Consider the following 16750-nt stretch of genomic DNA (forward strand, 5'->3'; position numbering starts at 1 on the left):
CTGCCTTTTATTGGTTACTTAATCTAAAGTACAATGACAGTGTCTGTGCATTTGTATGTGTAACTGAGCAAGTGTATTCATGGTCACATCTGTGTTTACACACGTGAACACAAATTTGTGTTGGACAAACAGAATTTGGAGTCAATAAGTGACGACTATTCAATCAACAACAGTTAAAGTTTGGTCAGAATCAAGTTAAAGAACTGCAGAACTGCATCCCCACATTTTTTTTTATATCCACTTGATAATCAAAATTTTACATTTGCATTGTCTTTGTAAAAGCACTATACATGTTGCTAAAATCTGACAGGTTTTTTTGTGTTTGTGCCTGGTTTGTGTCCTGATGACTAGCTTTGAGGAATGTGAACACTTGTGTAAAGCTCAGCATGATGTCCAGCTGGATGAAGCTGCAGATGCACTAAGGCAAAACAATAAACTCTTAGTTTTCTCAGCTGAGAGTCTGATAAGGTTAACAATCTATCCAAATTCCTACCCATTTTTTTCTGTATCACTCATTCAGAGCTCTTTGGTAAATTGGTGTGCAGAAAAAAACTCACACGATCAAAAAGGAAGAGATGCTGAATGGGGTCAACATTTTGAACAAAAAAGGTTGAAATATCAGAGAAGGTAGTTTTATCTGCCGTCTCTCTGGCGGAAAGTTTTACCTCTTACCACACCCAACAGTGAGGGTTGTACTCACATCAGCATCACCAAACAAGGATAAAAGCATCACCTGACTTGCAGTCTTTGGAGATACGAGTAAAGGACATGTCATTCCTCACTTTAGAAAGTTTGGAGTTTTTGTGAAAGTTATTCTCATCCACTAAAATAGCTCCAGGAGAAGTTGGAGATAGTACAGAATATTCTGAGGTCGCTAAGACCTGGGTTGGTATGTGTAAAGCCAAGAATGACATTTTCTCCTGAAACTGGAACTATGCCTCAGAGGGTCACTCGGGTGCATTTTCTTGGCTGTTTCTTTTATTTCCTGAATTTGAAGGTGGCGAAGTGGTGCATTGGTTTGCACTTTCACCTGTGCACGTCTTCAAGACATGCAGCACAGGTTAATTGGTGACTCTAAATTATGTACCCTGTCTCTTGCCACTGTCAACTGGGCCTGGCTCCAGCCTCTCCCCGCGGTCCTTAAAGGCTATAGCTAATGGATGGATGTTATATGTTACATTGCTGTGTTTACAAGGTGTCAGCCCCGCCGTGAGCCTCTGAGGCCCACCGCGAGGACGTTTACACATCTCTTTACGCATAATAACAGATTCAGTTTGCTTCAAAATTCCCAAAAAGTTTGTTTTAGTGATAATCCCAAAATGTTGGATGATGTTCATTTGAGTTTAGACTTTAAACTATTCAAAGACAGTGATAGACCCTGGAGAATGGGAGTTATCTCCCATTTTATTACTCCACTAAACACGTGTCAAACAATGCAATCACATTGACAGTGACACATTACGTGTGTGCATACTTTGTGTTTCTTGCTTTGTTAATCGTTACAAACAAATCCAAGTTAACAAATAGCACTTTGACCTTTTTTCCAAGTACTAAGTCAAGAAACATGTTGAAAGGCCCCCGTAGATCAGTAAGCAGTCCAAAAGCAGTATTTGCAATCATTTACTTTAATACATGTTTTATTTAATCAAACACATTTTATATGGTGAAGCCTAAAAGGCAGCTTATTCAATTTTATTTTATATATATTCTCGACACTTTTCACTCTTACTCTTCCTCTTCTACATTCCTTTGCCAATGCTGTTTACTGCTGCAGCTCACGAAACAAACCCAACCCCCTCCTTCTCTGGTATGTCAAATTTTTGATTTAACTAATGGTTCATTAACATGTATGTTAATTCCACGGTTCAATCTCTCTGCAGAATACTCAGTGATGCTTGGATTATTGAGAGCTCCTTTAAAGAGCAGAACGATTAACGAAATAAGTTGTATTATAAGTAATATCCACACATCACACAAAAATAAGAATAAAGAGTATACAATAATAATAAAGAGTATAAAACAGGAATACAAAACTATATTAAACTATTTATATAAATATAAATATATGTTATATATTGCACATTGCAGAGTTGAGAGACTAAATATAAAAAATATAGAAATATATAATATGTTTATGTACAGAAGGTGCATAGAATTGTAAACATAGTGCAGAAGGTAATCAGTAATAGTTTGTTAACAGTGAGTGGTTGTGTGTTGAGTTCCCGGATGGCTCAGGGGGTAATAATTTGAGGCAGGGGGAGAATTTTGATTTCAAAAGAAGGACGGGCACATTAAGTTCTGCTACAAATCCCCAAAAGTAGCTTTAGTTTTTCAGATTCCCCTTTAAGGACACTGTAGAGTGAAAACTTGTTCTTTTGTTTGTTTGTTTGTTGATTTGATTTTTATTTGTGTCCTTCAATAAATGGATGGTCATAACAGAGAGTCCAGGAAAACTACTGTTGTTCTGTTAACTTATTCATTAATAGACTAGTGCACATACGCACATGGTCAACACAAGGTTAAAAAAGTTTTACAGGCCATATATGTTTGATAACTGTGGCATGTTCTTAAGATAGACATCGAAACTATAGTGAAAGCTGCCTGTTATGTAACCCAACATATAGGCTATAATCATGTTAATAAGTTAGCATATAATCAGGTGGAGTGCAGTAGAACTAAGGTAATATTCTGTTACTCTCTCTCTCTCTCTCTCTCCCAGTAAAAATTCCTGAAAATGTCTGAGTTAGCCAATGTGAGGATACAGCAGGAAAATCTCATTTTTCTGGACATTTATCTGAGATCAAATCTGAAAACAGCTGTAGATTTGTATTAATCTGTTTCCTTTGGAAATCGTGGTATCCATTCTGTGGGCTTTTGCCAACCTAACCAAGTTGTTGTTGCCTGAAACCGCAGCAGAGGGGGAAGACATCAAGGAAAACAGCAGAAGATCCAACACAGACAAAGGGAACAGAGACTTAATACTGACAAGGAAGGCAGACAATCACAGGGGCAGGAGACAGGAAAAACACGACACCAGAAACTAGACACAGGACAGGAAGTGAAGCAACACAAGGAAAGGGACTTCAAAATAAAACAGGAAACCAGGAAAACAAACAAAACAGGAACTATGAGCGGGAACTGGATGTGACAGAAATCTGTGTAATAAGATTGTGACAGCAGTAATGGGTTTTTCTCTTTCTTCAGTTGGAAATACGATAAGTGTTCCTCGCGTTAATCACTTGTCTGTCACATATCCGTCGCGGCTGTTAAATGTAAATGATGGTAAGAATAAAGGTTGGACAGTGACATGGGTCAAAGGGTATAGTTTTTAACGAAAGGCAATATAGGTGTGAGGGAAATTGTAACAATTGTATTGCCATCAAAAAAGTTACAAAGTCAAGGTGGCCAAATACCAATTAATCTCCATGAGGAGTTACTCTATCACAAACATATCTAAACCTTGTCTTGTCTTGCCAAACCATTGTTGTAACTTCTCTATCTGTCTCCAGAGTGCACTCTTGCAGAGATATTTCGCACCTTCCCCGAGTTGCAATTTATTTGGCTTCAACTTTGAGTCCTATGATTATTAAAAAATTGAAAACCTTCCTCTGTGTGCTGTTATCCTGGGGTAAGAGAGGACCCACAAATAAGACATACTAAGTGAGCCCAGGACTTAACCCAGTGGAGATGCTCTGCATGACCTGAGGAGAGCTGTTCACACCAGACATCCTCAGAATGTGTTTGAGGTTATTGCTGCTAAATGAGGGTTTGATCAGTTATTTTATCCAGCACTGTGAATGTTTAAGGGATGATTTCAGTAAAGACACTGACAATTAGAATCGAATGTGTGTTATTTCCTTGAGATCATTGTGACTGTCAGTAAAGACAGAGATATGTAATGACCAATTAATGCACAATTAATACACGATGCACACCAGTTTTAAGGTGACTGTTGTGTTGAGTTGTAATTCTTCTTTTTTCAGATGACGCACTGGCTCCCACATCCGATTCTAGGATCTTATCATCTGCAAAAACAATATGCAGTTATGACCCCCAGTTGACGGTAACTATCATCCTTAGTCGTGTGATGCTTAAACATGCAAATACAATGCAACACTCAATTGTTCTTTGCAAAACAAAATATGCAGCTTTAATTTGTACTCACCTTGATGCATGACCTTAAAATACCTGGCTTTGCCTGAATTGATTGATAACAGTAGAAAAAGGGCGGTTGTGAGACAAACTTTATATAGAATGGGTGAGTGGCGATTTTTGAGTTTATATGTATATAGTGCCCTACTTATTTTTTGTACAGAAAAAACAACGTTTACAGAAGTTACAGAAAAAAGGTTGTTTTTTCTGTAACTTCTGTAAATGTGTTTTTTGGTAATGTCCCATGTTTGTGTAAGACCTTGAACTCATCGGGTCCGTTTTGTGTTTTGGTAAAGATCTAAAGAAAACGATGAGAGAGACAGTGAGATATGTCGCGCATTATCTTAGTTTATTAAACCCTCGTTAGTTCACGTTGTTCCAACCAAAGTCAAGAGCCGGGGAATTCACAAGAGTGTGTACTCTATTAAAACGGGAGTGTGCGCCGTGGTTGGAGCGTTTCCGGTGGTGAATGTGGCTAACATACATAGCCACGTGCGGGTTTGTGTTAGCTAGCTAGCTGCGGTGGCTATCGCGGGACCGGAAGAGAACGGACTGCTGCCGCGGTACAGGTGCTCGTATCACTCAGGACTTGCCGCGGCCACAGAATCTGTTTCCTGCCTCAGGACCGGTTCGTCTTCGTCCCTCAGCGAACCGCGGGACAGAGGGTTTCACCTGAACTGTCCAGGGGACCGTGAGTACTGACAGTTCTCTCCACACGAGGTTCACCGATGGGCGCGCCAACGTGCATGGTTCCACAGACCGGGTCACAAAAAAAAACGGGGGTTATTATTTTCACATTTTTTTTATTTTAAACAAGTTGGGTTTGTAAAATAAACGTTCTGTGATTGTATTCAATCCTTGTGTTTGGATAGTTTGTTAGTGTTAGAATATAGTCATGTCATAACGAGACAAATGATTTAAGATAAGAGACATAGTTTGGTGTGATGCAGTCATGCACCTGATATTGTAACTGTAGACAAATTCTAATTTCATATTTTTGTAGCTCTCACTGATTCACCTCCATTCTAAAAAGTTGGGATTGAGTATATATATATATATATATATATATATATATATATATATATATAGAGAGAGAGAGAGAGAGAGAGAGAGAGAGAGAGAGAGTGAGTTTTTATAAAAACATGATCACCAGTAAATTCACAAAGCCCACCACAAAGCTCTTTTATCCACTTCACAAGCAGCTTAAAAAAGCAGTTAAGGAATGAAAATTACTAGACTGATGTCCATGGCTGGATACTGTGAACAGGCAGCTGTGAAATATAGAAACGTTGAAAGTCCAAGAGTAGTGATGCGGGAAGCACTTAATGTTGACGTTAATGCACGTGGATATACGGGTTTGTGGGGGCTTTAACCGGACAAATGGCGCCCGTGTCTCGATACAAGTGGGCGAGAGTTGGTGTGTCCGCCGTCCAGGTGGAAGGTTTAGAGCGTGTCATCGGGGGCGGGGAGTTTCTCCAGCGTGGGCTCCATGCCCCAGATCTCACGAGCGTACTGGGCAATGGTGCGGTCGCTGGAGAACTTGCCACATCCGGCGATGTTGTGGATCACCTTCTTGGTCCATTCCTTGGGGTTCTGGTGTGAGGATGAAGATGGTTTTGACAGGGTATAAGTAAAATCAGCAATTGGTCAGATTATTTTCTCTCCCTGTTATTGTGATTTTTATAATATAGCCATGCAAATTAAACACCTTTTTGAACCTTTTTAATGAACAAACCTTGTAAAGAGCATTGACTTTCTCCTGGCATTTCATGTAATCTTCATAGTCAGCGAAAACTTTGAATCTGTGAAAGAAAATTATGCGATCATTTAATGTTAAAGGTTAGACAATATACAACATGTATATTATACAGTGTGAATGTAACTCTGTTTAACACAAATATCAATCTATTTATCTATCTGTGAGTATGTATGTGTAGTGATGAATTCTTGTGTGAATGCAGAAGACTATGAGTTTTTGTCTTTGTCGTTTCCTTTTTTATACACATTCTTATTTGTATGTGTGCGTGCACGTGTGCGCCTCAGGCTGCTAATGTTAGATGTGCCTTTACCTGTCATGATGCATCAGCATGTTGACAATTTCTTTAAACATGTCAGGCTGCTTTGGGCTAAAGAAGCCTCCGGCGATCTGGTCAATAGCCTGTTTCAGCTCGGGAAGGCGCTTGTAGTACTCTTCAGCGTGGTATCTAAGCAGGAACAAAAAAAAAATAGTAATTTCATGAACTCATTCCGAAAAACAGAAGCACAGGCGTGTTGTTTGCTGTAGTAACCAGCCGATTCATGAAAGAGTAGTCAGGAGTTATCGGCAGCTTCCCCAAGGCCACACCTTTTAGCATAAAAACGTCAGCTCGTTTGTATGCGACACTAAAGTCCAGAAGCACCGACAAGTGATATCACAAGGTGAACCAATTTTTATTGACAACAGAAAAGAATATGCCTGAGTTAGACAAAATATAAATATTATATTTGGAGGAATTGGGATTCATTCCTTACCCTCTCATGTCAAGTGCATCAACGTCATCCACTCTCATGCCAAAGATGAAAATGTTGTCCTCGCCGGCCTCCTCGGCCATCTCAACGTTGGCTCCGTCCATGGTACCGATGGTTAGCGCGCCATTCAGCATGAACTTCATGTTGCCAGTGCCAGAGGCCTCAGTGCCAGCTGTAGAGATCTGCTGTGACAGGTCCGCCGCGGGGATGGCTGGAAAATGACAGTAATAGAGAGGGTTGATGACACAAATACGAATTTTAGGTTTGTGTTTGATGCTGTTTTTCAAACAATCCTGACTGCAGAGGAGTTAATGAACAGGGTGATAAGCATGAGAAAAGATAGAAATATATGAAGAAAAGCATCAGAGTTTTTATGATTACCTCTCTCTGCCAGTGTGACTCTGTAGTTCTCCAAAAAGATGACCTTCAGGCGATCTCCAACCACAGGATCATTGTTGACCACCTCACCGATAGCTGTGATCATACGGATAATCATCTTTGCGGTGTGGTACCCAGGAGCAGCCTGCAAGAAGGGGACAGTTAGAGATGTAACGTCGGATGAATATGTTTGAAGGGTTTCTTCTTTTTTTTAAAGTCCAGTTTCATAGCGTTAAACTACAAACCTTGCCTCCAATCATGACAGTTCTTGGAGTCCACTGCTTGTTAGGCTCCTTTTTGATGCCTGGCAGAGATATGATATGAGAATAAAGGACAGATGTCTGAGTTTGTGAGTGAAAATGACCCTGGAATCATTTGCATAACTAAATGAACTGAGTGAATTTGAGAAGACGTGCGGGGGTGAGGATTTCAAACGCGTGCTCACGGTTGTAAAACGTGATGATGTGCAGACAGTTGAGCAGCTGTCTCTTGTATTCGTGGATTCTCTTGACTTGAATGTCGAACATGGAGTTGGGATTGATCTTCACCTTGTAATGCTCCTCCAGGTGCACAGAAAACTTCAACTTGTTTTCCTGCACGATCAAACAAATAGACCATATTACATAAAATGCAATAAATTCAGCTTCAGCCTACACTGTAAAGAGATGAAGACTATTTTCTAAAATATCACAATGAAATAAATACATTTTACGTTTTAACATTCAATATTTTGATAATGAAAAAAAAAACACACTTGTGACATTTCATATATGCTGACCACACTGAGGTTGCAGTAAAAATCAACACAGTTCTGCAGATTGGCTCATTGAAAAGAGTTGATGTGTACCACAGGCTGTGGAATATCTGCATTTTCTTTACAGGACATTTTGCGGTTTAGCAGTAGCTGGATTTACATATAAAGAATGTGTATACTGTATGTACACCTATAATGTATATTTCCAAATATTGTCTTAGCTCTAAGCATAGTAGTGCTAATTCCAAACTCACTAACTGTATAATTAGGGTAAAATAATATCTTTGCTATTTCACCTGTTTCACTTTGGCAACATCACGAATGAAAGCCTCGTCGTTGACGTACTTGCGGAGACCCTGCAGCTGGTCCAGGTCACGGATGAAGTCCTCGCCAATTCTCTGATCAACAAAAATCAAGACAGCTTGAATAAAAGATATTTCAGTTTCCATTGTAAGGCATAACTAGAATATTACATTTGTGTCGTGTGTGTCTTTAAAACACAGCTAACCTCTGCGATGACCTCTGCCAGCCCGGGGTTGCACATCACCAGCCAACGGCGAGGAGTGATGCCATTGGTCTTGTTTTGGAACTTATGAGGCTCCATTTCATAGAAGTCCTTGAAACTGCAGGCAGAGTGAAGCATTACATACATCAGAGCACACAGAGGCTGCATCTGCACATGAAACCACAGCAGCTGGGGATTTTGTAAAATAGATAGCGTGACATAAACTACACATGCATGCACTGTGGGTTTTTTTTGGTGTTAATTATGATTCACTACCATGTATGTGAGTATTACAGGCACATGCCTGTGTTCATTTGAGGACATACATTGTAGCTGTGAGGATGTCGGAGTGTATCTGGGCCACACCATTCACAGCATGGGATCCCACAATGCACAAGTGGGCCATGTTGATCCTCTTCTGTCCACCCTCCTCAATGAGAGACATGCGGCACATGCGATCATGATCACCAGGGAACTTGGCAGCAACGTTCTGCAAAATTAAAAAAAAACATGGGACAAATTAATAAAAAGGTCAATAGTTTGCCTGCTGGAACTTCATACATTAAAGTAGGTCATCACAGCTGTTCTTAAATAATATCAAACCAGCATGGAAAACAATTTCCATTAGTATGTAAGTAGATGAATGAAATTCACTGTGTTGCGCTTGTCTGGTCGAGCCACAGCTCATAAAACCTTCCCACCACTTCAGTTAGAAATATGTATCTTCCATTTAACGGGAGGGTGGGAATCTATGTGAAACGATTTTGACAGATGTGAGAACAAAAAGCCAATAAACTCCACTTTGTTCTTTGACTCATTCACTGTACATTGCAGCATTTACAGTGGGTGCTCATGCCATTCTTTTCTGTCATATTTTTCCTCATTGACGATCAGATTATAAATTCTAATTATCATTTTTTTTTTTTCTTTCAATCAGAAAAAAAAAATACAGAAAATAGGCAGATGTATTCTACAGCAATAATTCATTAGGGTTTACCACAGAGAGCAGTGACAGTGTGTGCTTCTTCTTGCTATATACTGTATAGTTGGGAGGACATAAAAACAATCAACATAGCATGGAGAGTATAACATTTTGCAATGAGCAGTACTAACCTCCAGGTGGCGACGGTTGATCTCATAAACAATTTCCAGGTGACGGGGAAGCAGATGTGCAAACAGGTCGACTGGCCAGCGCTCCAGAGCCTCAGGAAGGACGGTGTGATTGGTGTAGGCGCAGGTACGCACACAGATGTCCCAGGCCTGGACACCATCAAAAAATTAATACATATATATATTCTATATGTTATTATTCACAACATTATGAAAATGATACTAGAGCTTGAATAACTCTATTAACTACATTATAATGCTGATCTCCCAATCATGAGGCATCACGCAATGGTTGTAAGTACTGAAAATTGTGTACGTTTTAAATATGAGACACAAAACTTCATGTGGAAAAACTGTGTTTGTGTCAGGGTCTATCGGGTTGGTCTTCCTCACCTGATCCCATGTGAGCTTCTCTTCATCCAGCAGAACCCTCATCAGCTCAGGAATGGCCATGGCTGGGTGAGTGTCATTCAGCTGGATGGCGACCTGAATATGCAGAACATTATCAAATGTCAATACAGATTTTGAACACACCAGCCAGTGCGGTGTAGATACCGTTCGTCTCAAATACTGTGATAAGATACAATAAAAAACCAAACTACAATTTGTTCTACACACTGACAGAAGTAATTTAACGAAGGCACAGGCTGAACACGAGGCGGGAAATCTATCCACTTTTGACAGAAACCATTTTGTTGAGTTTTTTCACTTCACCTTGTCAGGCAGTTTGTTGAAGTCTGTGCGAACAACCTCCCTGGAGCCAAACTTAGAGACCTTGAAGCGGCGGATGATGTCTTGCAGGGTGGCAGACACCACAAAGTATTCCTGCTTCAGACGGAGCTCCTTGCCTTCAAAGAACTGAGAATAAAGACACATATTTGTCTGATTCTCCTCTGCAGGCAAACAAAGTTTTTTAATTCATTAAACATAACCTTTTGCATATTTGTGACTGATACTCACTCATGAACAACTCAGGGAAAAGTGTTAACACAGCTGCAGTAGTGCTAGAGCAAAGATCTGTACTATAAGCATCATGCAATTATAATCATTTTAGCATAAGCTCAAACATTTATTTATAATGTACAGTTGTAGACTAATGCAAATGTTTACATGTGTATGTGCATTGTTTAAATGTGGATTTCTTTTTATATTTACAGAGGCAGAATTTCATTTCGAGTGTTTCAACCAGAGCATCCTTAAAGATTCTAAATTATTTATTTAAAAGAATCTATTAGATTTTTTTCTTCCTCTGAAAAGTCTTTTATGTTTAATTTCACATTTTCAAGTCACAAAAAAAAGGTTTTCAGTTTACTAACTGAGAGAAGCACTCCTACTGGAGAAATTTGAGCCTTCTTGATATTTAATGGGTGAAATTCAAATGTTTAATTTAGACTAATTTAGTAATTCATCAGCTAATTGCTGCAGTGCTTCTACGTTGTTTACACACGGCGTGATAGAAGAGCAGTTTGGACTACACTGACTTCAAACAAAGCATGAGTATCAGGTCCACCACTGACTGCTCTCACTTGCACAGACATAAATTACTAGACCTGACACGAGTAATATCTCAAGCTAGATGGTTATCTCCTAAATCCTCCTCCTTGAGCCTTCAGGGCGTCAGCGTGTGGTGGTCAGGTCTTATTGCAGGTATAAAGGACAGACACAGTGACTCTATCTGAAGACAAAGGAATCGAGTTGGAGTCCAAATTATGGAAATCCTTCTCTCATTGCAGTTAAGATGAACACCATACAGTCATACAGGACCTATACAGTCCACAGCACCTTAACCTATATGTCGTTACCTAACCTATATGTACCTATATGTAGTTATCAACATTTATCTGTTTCCTCTAATCCAGGCTAACATGTGCCCGGCCCTCCTGAGTGCTTCTCTGGTGGATTAAAAGGTAAATTTCTTACATTGTCGTTTGGATACAGCACACGGGAGATATTCTCAGCCAGGTTTCTGTCCAAAACAGCCTGAATGTAGCCACCAACATTGACTGTAAGGGAATAAAAAAAATATTTTTATATACACACACACACACACACACACACACAGAGGAACACATTTATTTTAAGCTCATTCTCTTTGGGCAGCTGTTGCATAATGGAAAACATTCATCGGACACCTACAGTCTTTAAGGTTGAAGTCGCAAGGCGCCTTTGCAGACCACAGTCTCATGGTGTTGACTACGTTGTTTCTGTAGCCAGGGATGGGGGTGTCGTATGGCAGAGCCAGCACTACCTGCCAACACCATCACAGCAGAGGCAGGTTTTTAGCCGACTACACTGTATAATCGGGAAACATTTTCCATTTGCTTTTAACCATATTTTCACCTGTGTGTCAACCCATTTGACGCCATCGGAGTGATGCTCGGTCCTGCCATAGAATTGCACAGGACGCATGTACTCAGGACGAGCCTTCTCCCAGGGGTTGCCATAGCGCAGCCAATCATCAGCCTCTTCAACCTGGATAATGACGTAAATTTATTGAAAGGGAAAAATAACACTGATTAGGTGCGAGGCTTACTGAGCAGAGGCAGACACAGCAAATAGAAAGTAATATCAGGTCATGATAACAATAAAGGAAACATATGAGTGAAAAGGAAAGACTAGCAGCTGTTCTTGCCCACTGAAACCACAACAAGAAGCATGAAAAATGAACATTTCTCACCTGCCAACCATTGACAATTTTCTGATTGAAGATACCGAATTCATAGCGGATACCGTAGCCATAGGCAGCCAGACCCAGTGAAGCCATGGAGTCCAGGAAACAGGCTGAAAACCAGAGATAGCACATGGACAAAAGAAACCATTTACCTTTAGCTGGGTGTTTCACAAGTGTATTTTCTAACTTGAGTAAGTGGACAGCAGTAAAGATTTTGGGAATTCAACAAATATGAACGGTTAAAATTTGCTCACCAGCAAGACGACCCAGGCCACCGTTACCCAAACCGGCATCTTCCTCCAAGTCCTCCAGCTCTTCCATATCCAGACCCAACTGTAGAGGACAGCAGCACACAACATGAGTTCATTAAGGTTGTGAAGTCATAAGTAGAGCCTGACAAATATGGATTTTTGGGAGGCCGATACTGATGCTAGGGAGTAAAAAAATGTATGATACCAAAATATCATCCGATATGATATGCAAAGAAAAAATGGCAATGATTCCAAAGATGTCGTTATCAAAGCGTTTGATAACTTAATGTAATTGAGGCTCGATATTTGACAGATAACCGTAGACGTTATTATAAATAACTATGAAGAAAAAGAAAACTTTGAACTTGAATTAAGAAAATAAACATGAATGCACATCTTTCCTGCAGTGTTTACTTTTTTAATATTTCTTTTCATATATCGCATATCGGCAGACATAAACACCGATACTGGCTGATATTGCCGTGCACAGATGATATGTTATGATTTATTATAAGAGCAATAAATGAGGTGAGGTTTGTTTACCTGGTACGTGGCCTCATCGCAGGCGTTCTCCAGTGCGAGGTTTACCATGGTGTTTTGGAGCGTGCGGCCCATGTAGAACTCGAGGGAGATGTAGTACACACGCTAAAGTTTGGTAAGAAATGGAGAGATAATCAATGTCAAACTGAATGAGCAGCCAGAAACTGTAATGTGAATACTAACAAAGATATCTCTCTCATATAATTAGGGTGGTAAAAAGCTCCCCACAGTGGCATGATGGCCACACATTTTGCTCTGAAACCAAAAACCTGAGACGTCATATGCCAAATTTCACAGTAACATCCACCTCCGACTGTCAAAGAAAGCTTTGGATTTCATAGTTTGGCTTCAAGGTTGACAGCACAGAGAAATGTGCCACCTGAGCCTGTGTTTAGCCTTTGCCATTTGGTACCCTTTTTTCCTCCTCTGACATGGACGAGCAGACACAGGCTGAGGAAAGGGAGAAGGGGGTGGGGGGACATTTTGCTTTGGGTATTGCGTAACACATACACATTTCGTCCCAGACGAAAATAGCACCTATAGAGGTCGACGTAAAGGTCATCCTGAGCCTGATCCCTTTCATTGAGGAGTTTTGAGTCTGGGATGATAAGGGAAGTGGTTCAGATAGATGGTGTCAAATAAAAATTAATTCAACTGACAGAGCCATATGACTGAGTAGTTAACAGGATCCCCTGAATTATAAATGACTGCATGTTCTATCTGACTTCAATCCTTGCTCCAGCTCATTATGCTGATGAGCTTCTTTTTTTAGAATAGAATAATGCATATCAGCAATGTTAAGTAAAAAAAGGAAGCTTGTCGTAACAGTAACTTTGTTTTGATCAGCATGTGATCTTTGTACAAAAATCGAGACTGAGCATGAATGTCCTCCTCAATGTTTCTGTTCAGACCTATGAGGAACTCACCTTTCACCTTTGACCTTTTAGTCTAGGTGGTACAGTTCGGTGGTCAAATGGTTTCTGCTTTAAACATCTGATCAAACAGTTTCTGAAAACCGGTTAAATGTGAGAAGTAAATGTCTCGCCACGGGGATTAATGCACAAGGGCATTGACAGATAAATTCCTTTGCTGTAAGCCCATATCTGAAGGGAAGTTTTCAAAGCTGAGAAAAGAAAATTGATCCTCGTATTTTGCAGAGCTGTTAATGATCTTGCACATTTACACAGGAACATTTAAAAAAAAAAAAAAAGTGAATGCAATTGAAGCTGAGTTTCCCTACTGCCTCTAAGCCCCTCTATTGAAATTACATGGTCTTGTGTGACTTTTTTGAGCAATAATATGGTGCGGTTTGCAAATTTGCTGCTTGATGTTAGTGGCGCCAGCTTCTTATTGTTCTTTTAAGGTTCATTCCGCAGCTGTTTATACCACTGCTGTTGCTGAGATGAACTCAGACACCCTTCGAGGCATGAGCTCATGTGACACAAGTAAAGGCTGTGTGCTTTATGGTCAGAGAGGATGGGACCAGAGGGTCATGTTTCAACACACTGTAAGAACTGCAGCATACCAGCACAGAGCCCGGGTGAAGTTTAAATGTCATGACTTGGCATTACACTGACATTAGGCCGTTGAAAGTACAGATGGAGGATATAAAACCTGCCTCCTCAGTGGTGGAAGAAGTATTCACATCCCTCACTTACAATGCAATTGTAAAAGTGGCCCATCACAAAAGTAAACGTTCTGTACACAAATGTATGACGGAATTCATATCATGTGTTACACTAGATCAGTTATATTCATTGTGTATCCATGTATAAGCAGCATAACTATTGTACCTGTTTGACGTGCACGTTAATTATTTTTAATCTGGATTACTAGTTCTCCTTACAAATGTATATTCACTTCATTATGTTGACATTGCATTGAAGTCCATACGCTGACCATGTGGAGCAATTCTAAGATCAAATATTAATGTTAGTATTCACCCTATACTTGGTTAAACACTCTTAACTCTATAATTTTCCTTTAATTACAAATATAAGATAGTGTGAAATAGTTCATAGTCATTAAAATAATAGCAGTCTTTCAATTATTTAATAAAAATACATTCATAGAATTTCTCATTTCTGTACAGATTGTCTCTTTGGTGCAGTTGTATCTCAAACTTACTTTGGGATCTTTTTCATAGTAGTGCTGCTGGGTTCTGATCCACCTGCCAATCAAGTGGTCCCGCACAGTGTTGGCAAGAGCAAAATAATAATCCCTCCTGGTTGCTACATTTCTGTCCTTGACCAGCGTAAAGTGGAGATGCCTGTTGAAGTTTAGCTTCAGGTCTGCAACGTTTTCAACGCCGGCGAGGCCTCGCACCGAAATCTGTTTCTTTCGGTCATGGTCGGACAAGGGTTTAGACATGGTGGGTACGAGTAGAAGCAGCTCAGGGCTCTGACTCAGTAGACAGCGGGTACACACCAGCAGGCCCAGACACGGCAAGAGAGGCACCCACAGCACAGGCGCAGCGTCAGCGTTTTAAAGGCACAACTATGAATATTAAGTAGAGGGTGGAGTAGACTGTATATATAAGGCAAAGGGTGGAGCATCTGTTGTGGATGGAGGTTGTCATTTTTTTTTAACAATGTCACAGGAATTAATAAGAGGCTATTATTGGATCTATGATATAAGACTGGCAGCAATAACAAAGGGAGTTTACAGTAAAGTTGAATTGGATTCCATTTAACGGGAAATATTTGTCATTTCTCTTCTCTGTCATTGTTGGATAAAGGATGAATGTCTGTCCATTAGAGGGCAGTTACAGGTCCGATTTTGTTTGGCAATCCACATTATAGAAACTTGATCGGCTCTGAAACCCAAAATCGACGCAACTGCAATGCTAAACAATTCCACGCTGTTGTCACTGTCCGAGGACTGTAGGGAGCTGCACTGTAAGTAACCAGTCATCCAGAGTCGGTGCGTGAATCACATCTGTTCAAGAGCCTGGAGCAGCAACACACACAAACTCAGCTGCAGCAGAGCTACTTCAACACACTCTATTTTCAGTTATCACTCTAGTGAGCCAAACTATCACCAAGTCCTGACCTCCTATAAATAGTAACTCTGACCCAGTCCCAAAGGCCATGATATTTGAAAGGCATATCTTGTTAATGTCAGCAAGAGCCGGCAGACAACACTAGTATATTACTATGAGTCGGGCCACAGCATTAGGAGGAAGGCAGTGTTTGCTATGTTGCTCTCAGTGGGATGCAGTACTGCATGATTATTATCGTCTTGTTACAGTAAAAGGGGGATTCTTCTGCCTTTGGACTGAAATTGGTTAAAAGTTGGATGAAAGAGTGGCTGTCACTTTAGTGTAAAGATTACTGAGTTGCTCTGTACTTTGAAAAATGTTAACAGGAAGAGTATTGGGGTCAAATTAGCACGTCTCTCTAACCATTTGTCACTTTGTTGGATGAGAGGATGCAAAAAGATGCTGCTGTGAAACACCATAACAGTTGGACGAATGGCAGGTGCTGTAGTGGTTGGCAGTGTTTCGTGGCCATGTCTGCATCCTTGGAAGAATATTTATAACTTGCACAGTACTGTATGTTAATGCTGCTGTCTGTACCCTTTCCTGTTATGTTCTTTTTAATGGTTCTGCAATGCCAAATGACCCCCAGAACTGAGGAACCATCACACAAGGGATGACAGAGATTGAAGCTGGCGTGCCCCTGATTTGTCCATTATGATGAGCAAATTATGTTCTTACATGTCTACTGGCCGTTCTGTCAAATGGTACATCAAGCATTCCAAGACCGCAGTGACTGAATGAACTGTCTGAGGGACTCTATGGGAAGAAAAAAAACCTTGACGCGAGGGGCAGATTTTACACAACTGATGTAATTGTTATAACGCTCAAGCCACTGAACCAG

The 16750-nt window shown here is 40.3% G+C and overlaps 2 protein-coding genes across 2 annotated transcripts in view; one reads left to right on the forward strand and one right to left on the reverse strand.

Annotated features, from left to right (window-relative positions):
• Nucleotides 1–4935: 4935 nt before the first annotated feature.
• pygma (phosphorylase, glycogen, muscle A) lies at nucleotides 4936–15339 on the reverse strand. Its single transcript, XM_035625840.2, has 20 exons — nucleotides 14997–15339; nucleotides 12873–12974; nucleotides 12333–12411; nucleotides 12085–12188; nucleotides 11748–11879; nucleotides 11544–11655; nucleotides 11328–11410; nucleotides 10122–10265; nucleotides 9801–9893; nucleotides 9411–9557; nucleotides 8624–8787; nucleotides 8301–8415; nucleotides 8089–8190; nucleotides 7484–7631; nucleotides 7284–7342; nucleotides 7042–7183; nucleotides 6664–6871; nucleotides 6222–6356; nucleotides 5888–5954; nucleotides 4936–5745 (listed from the first exon to the last, which is right to left on the reverse strand). Exons 1-20 carry the CDS (start codon nucleotides 15237–15239, stop codon nucleotides 5596–5598), a joined length of 2529 nt encoding a protein of 842 aa, XP_035481733.1. The 5' UTR covers nucleotides 15240–15339; the 3' UTR covers nucleotides 4936–5595.
• Nucleotides 8764–16750, forward strand: part of nrxn2a (neurexin 2a) — a 120344-nt gene continuing 112357 nt past the window's right edge. The window contains exons 1-2 of the mRNA XM_035625836.2: nucleotides 8764–9866; nucleotides 11267–11314. The gene's annotated coding sequence lies outside the window, so the exon portion shown is untranslated. The remainder of the gene's footprint in view (nucleotides 9867–11266; nucleotides 11315–16750) is intronic.

The sequence above is a fragment of the Scophthalmus maximus genome, chromosome 2 (assembly GCF_022379125.1).
Source record: "Scophthalmus maximus strain ysfricsl-2021 chromosome 2, ASM2237912v1, whole genome shotgun sequence".
Taxonomy (NCBI): domain Eukaryota; kingdom Metazoa; phylum Chordata; class Actinopteri; order Pleuronectiformes; family Scophthalmidae; genus Scophthalmus; species Scophthalmus maximus.

Coding starts and splice junctions, on each gene's coding strand:
- pygma (XM_035625840.2), bottom strand. CDS start 15,239: ATGTCTAAACCCTTGTCCGACCATGACCGAAAGAAACAGATTTCGGTG. Junction 8,788..9,410: donor TCAACCGTCGCCACCTGGAG/GTTAGTACTGCT, acceptor TTAATTTTGCAG/AACGTTGCTGCCAAGTTCCC. Junction 8,191..8,300: donor TGGCAGAGGTCATCGCAGAG/GTTAGCTGTGTT, acceptor TTTGTTGATCAG/AGAATTGGCGAGGACTTCAT.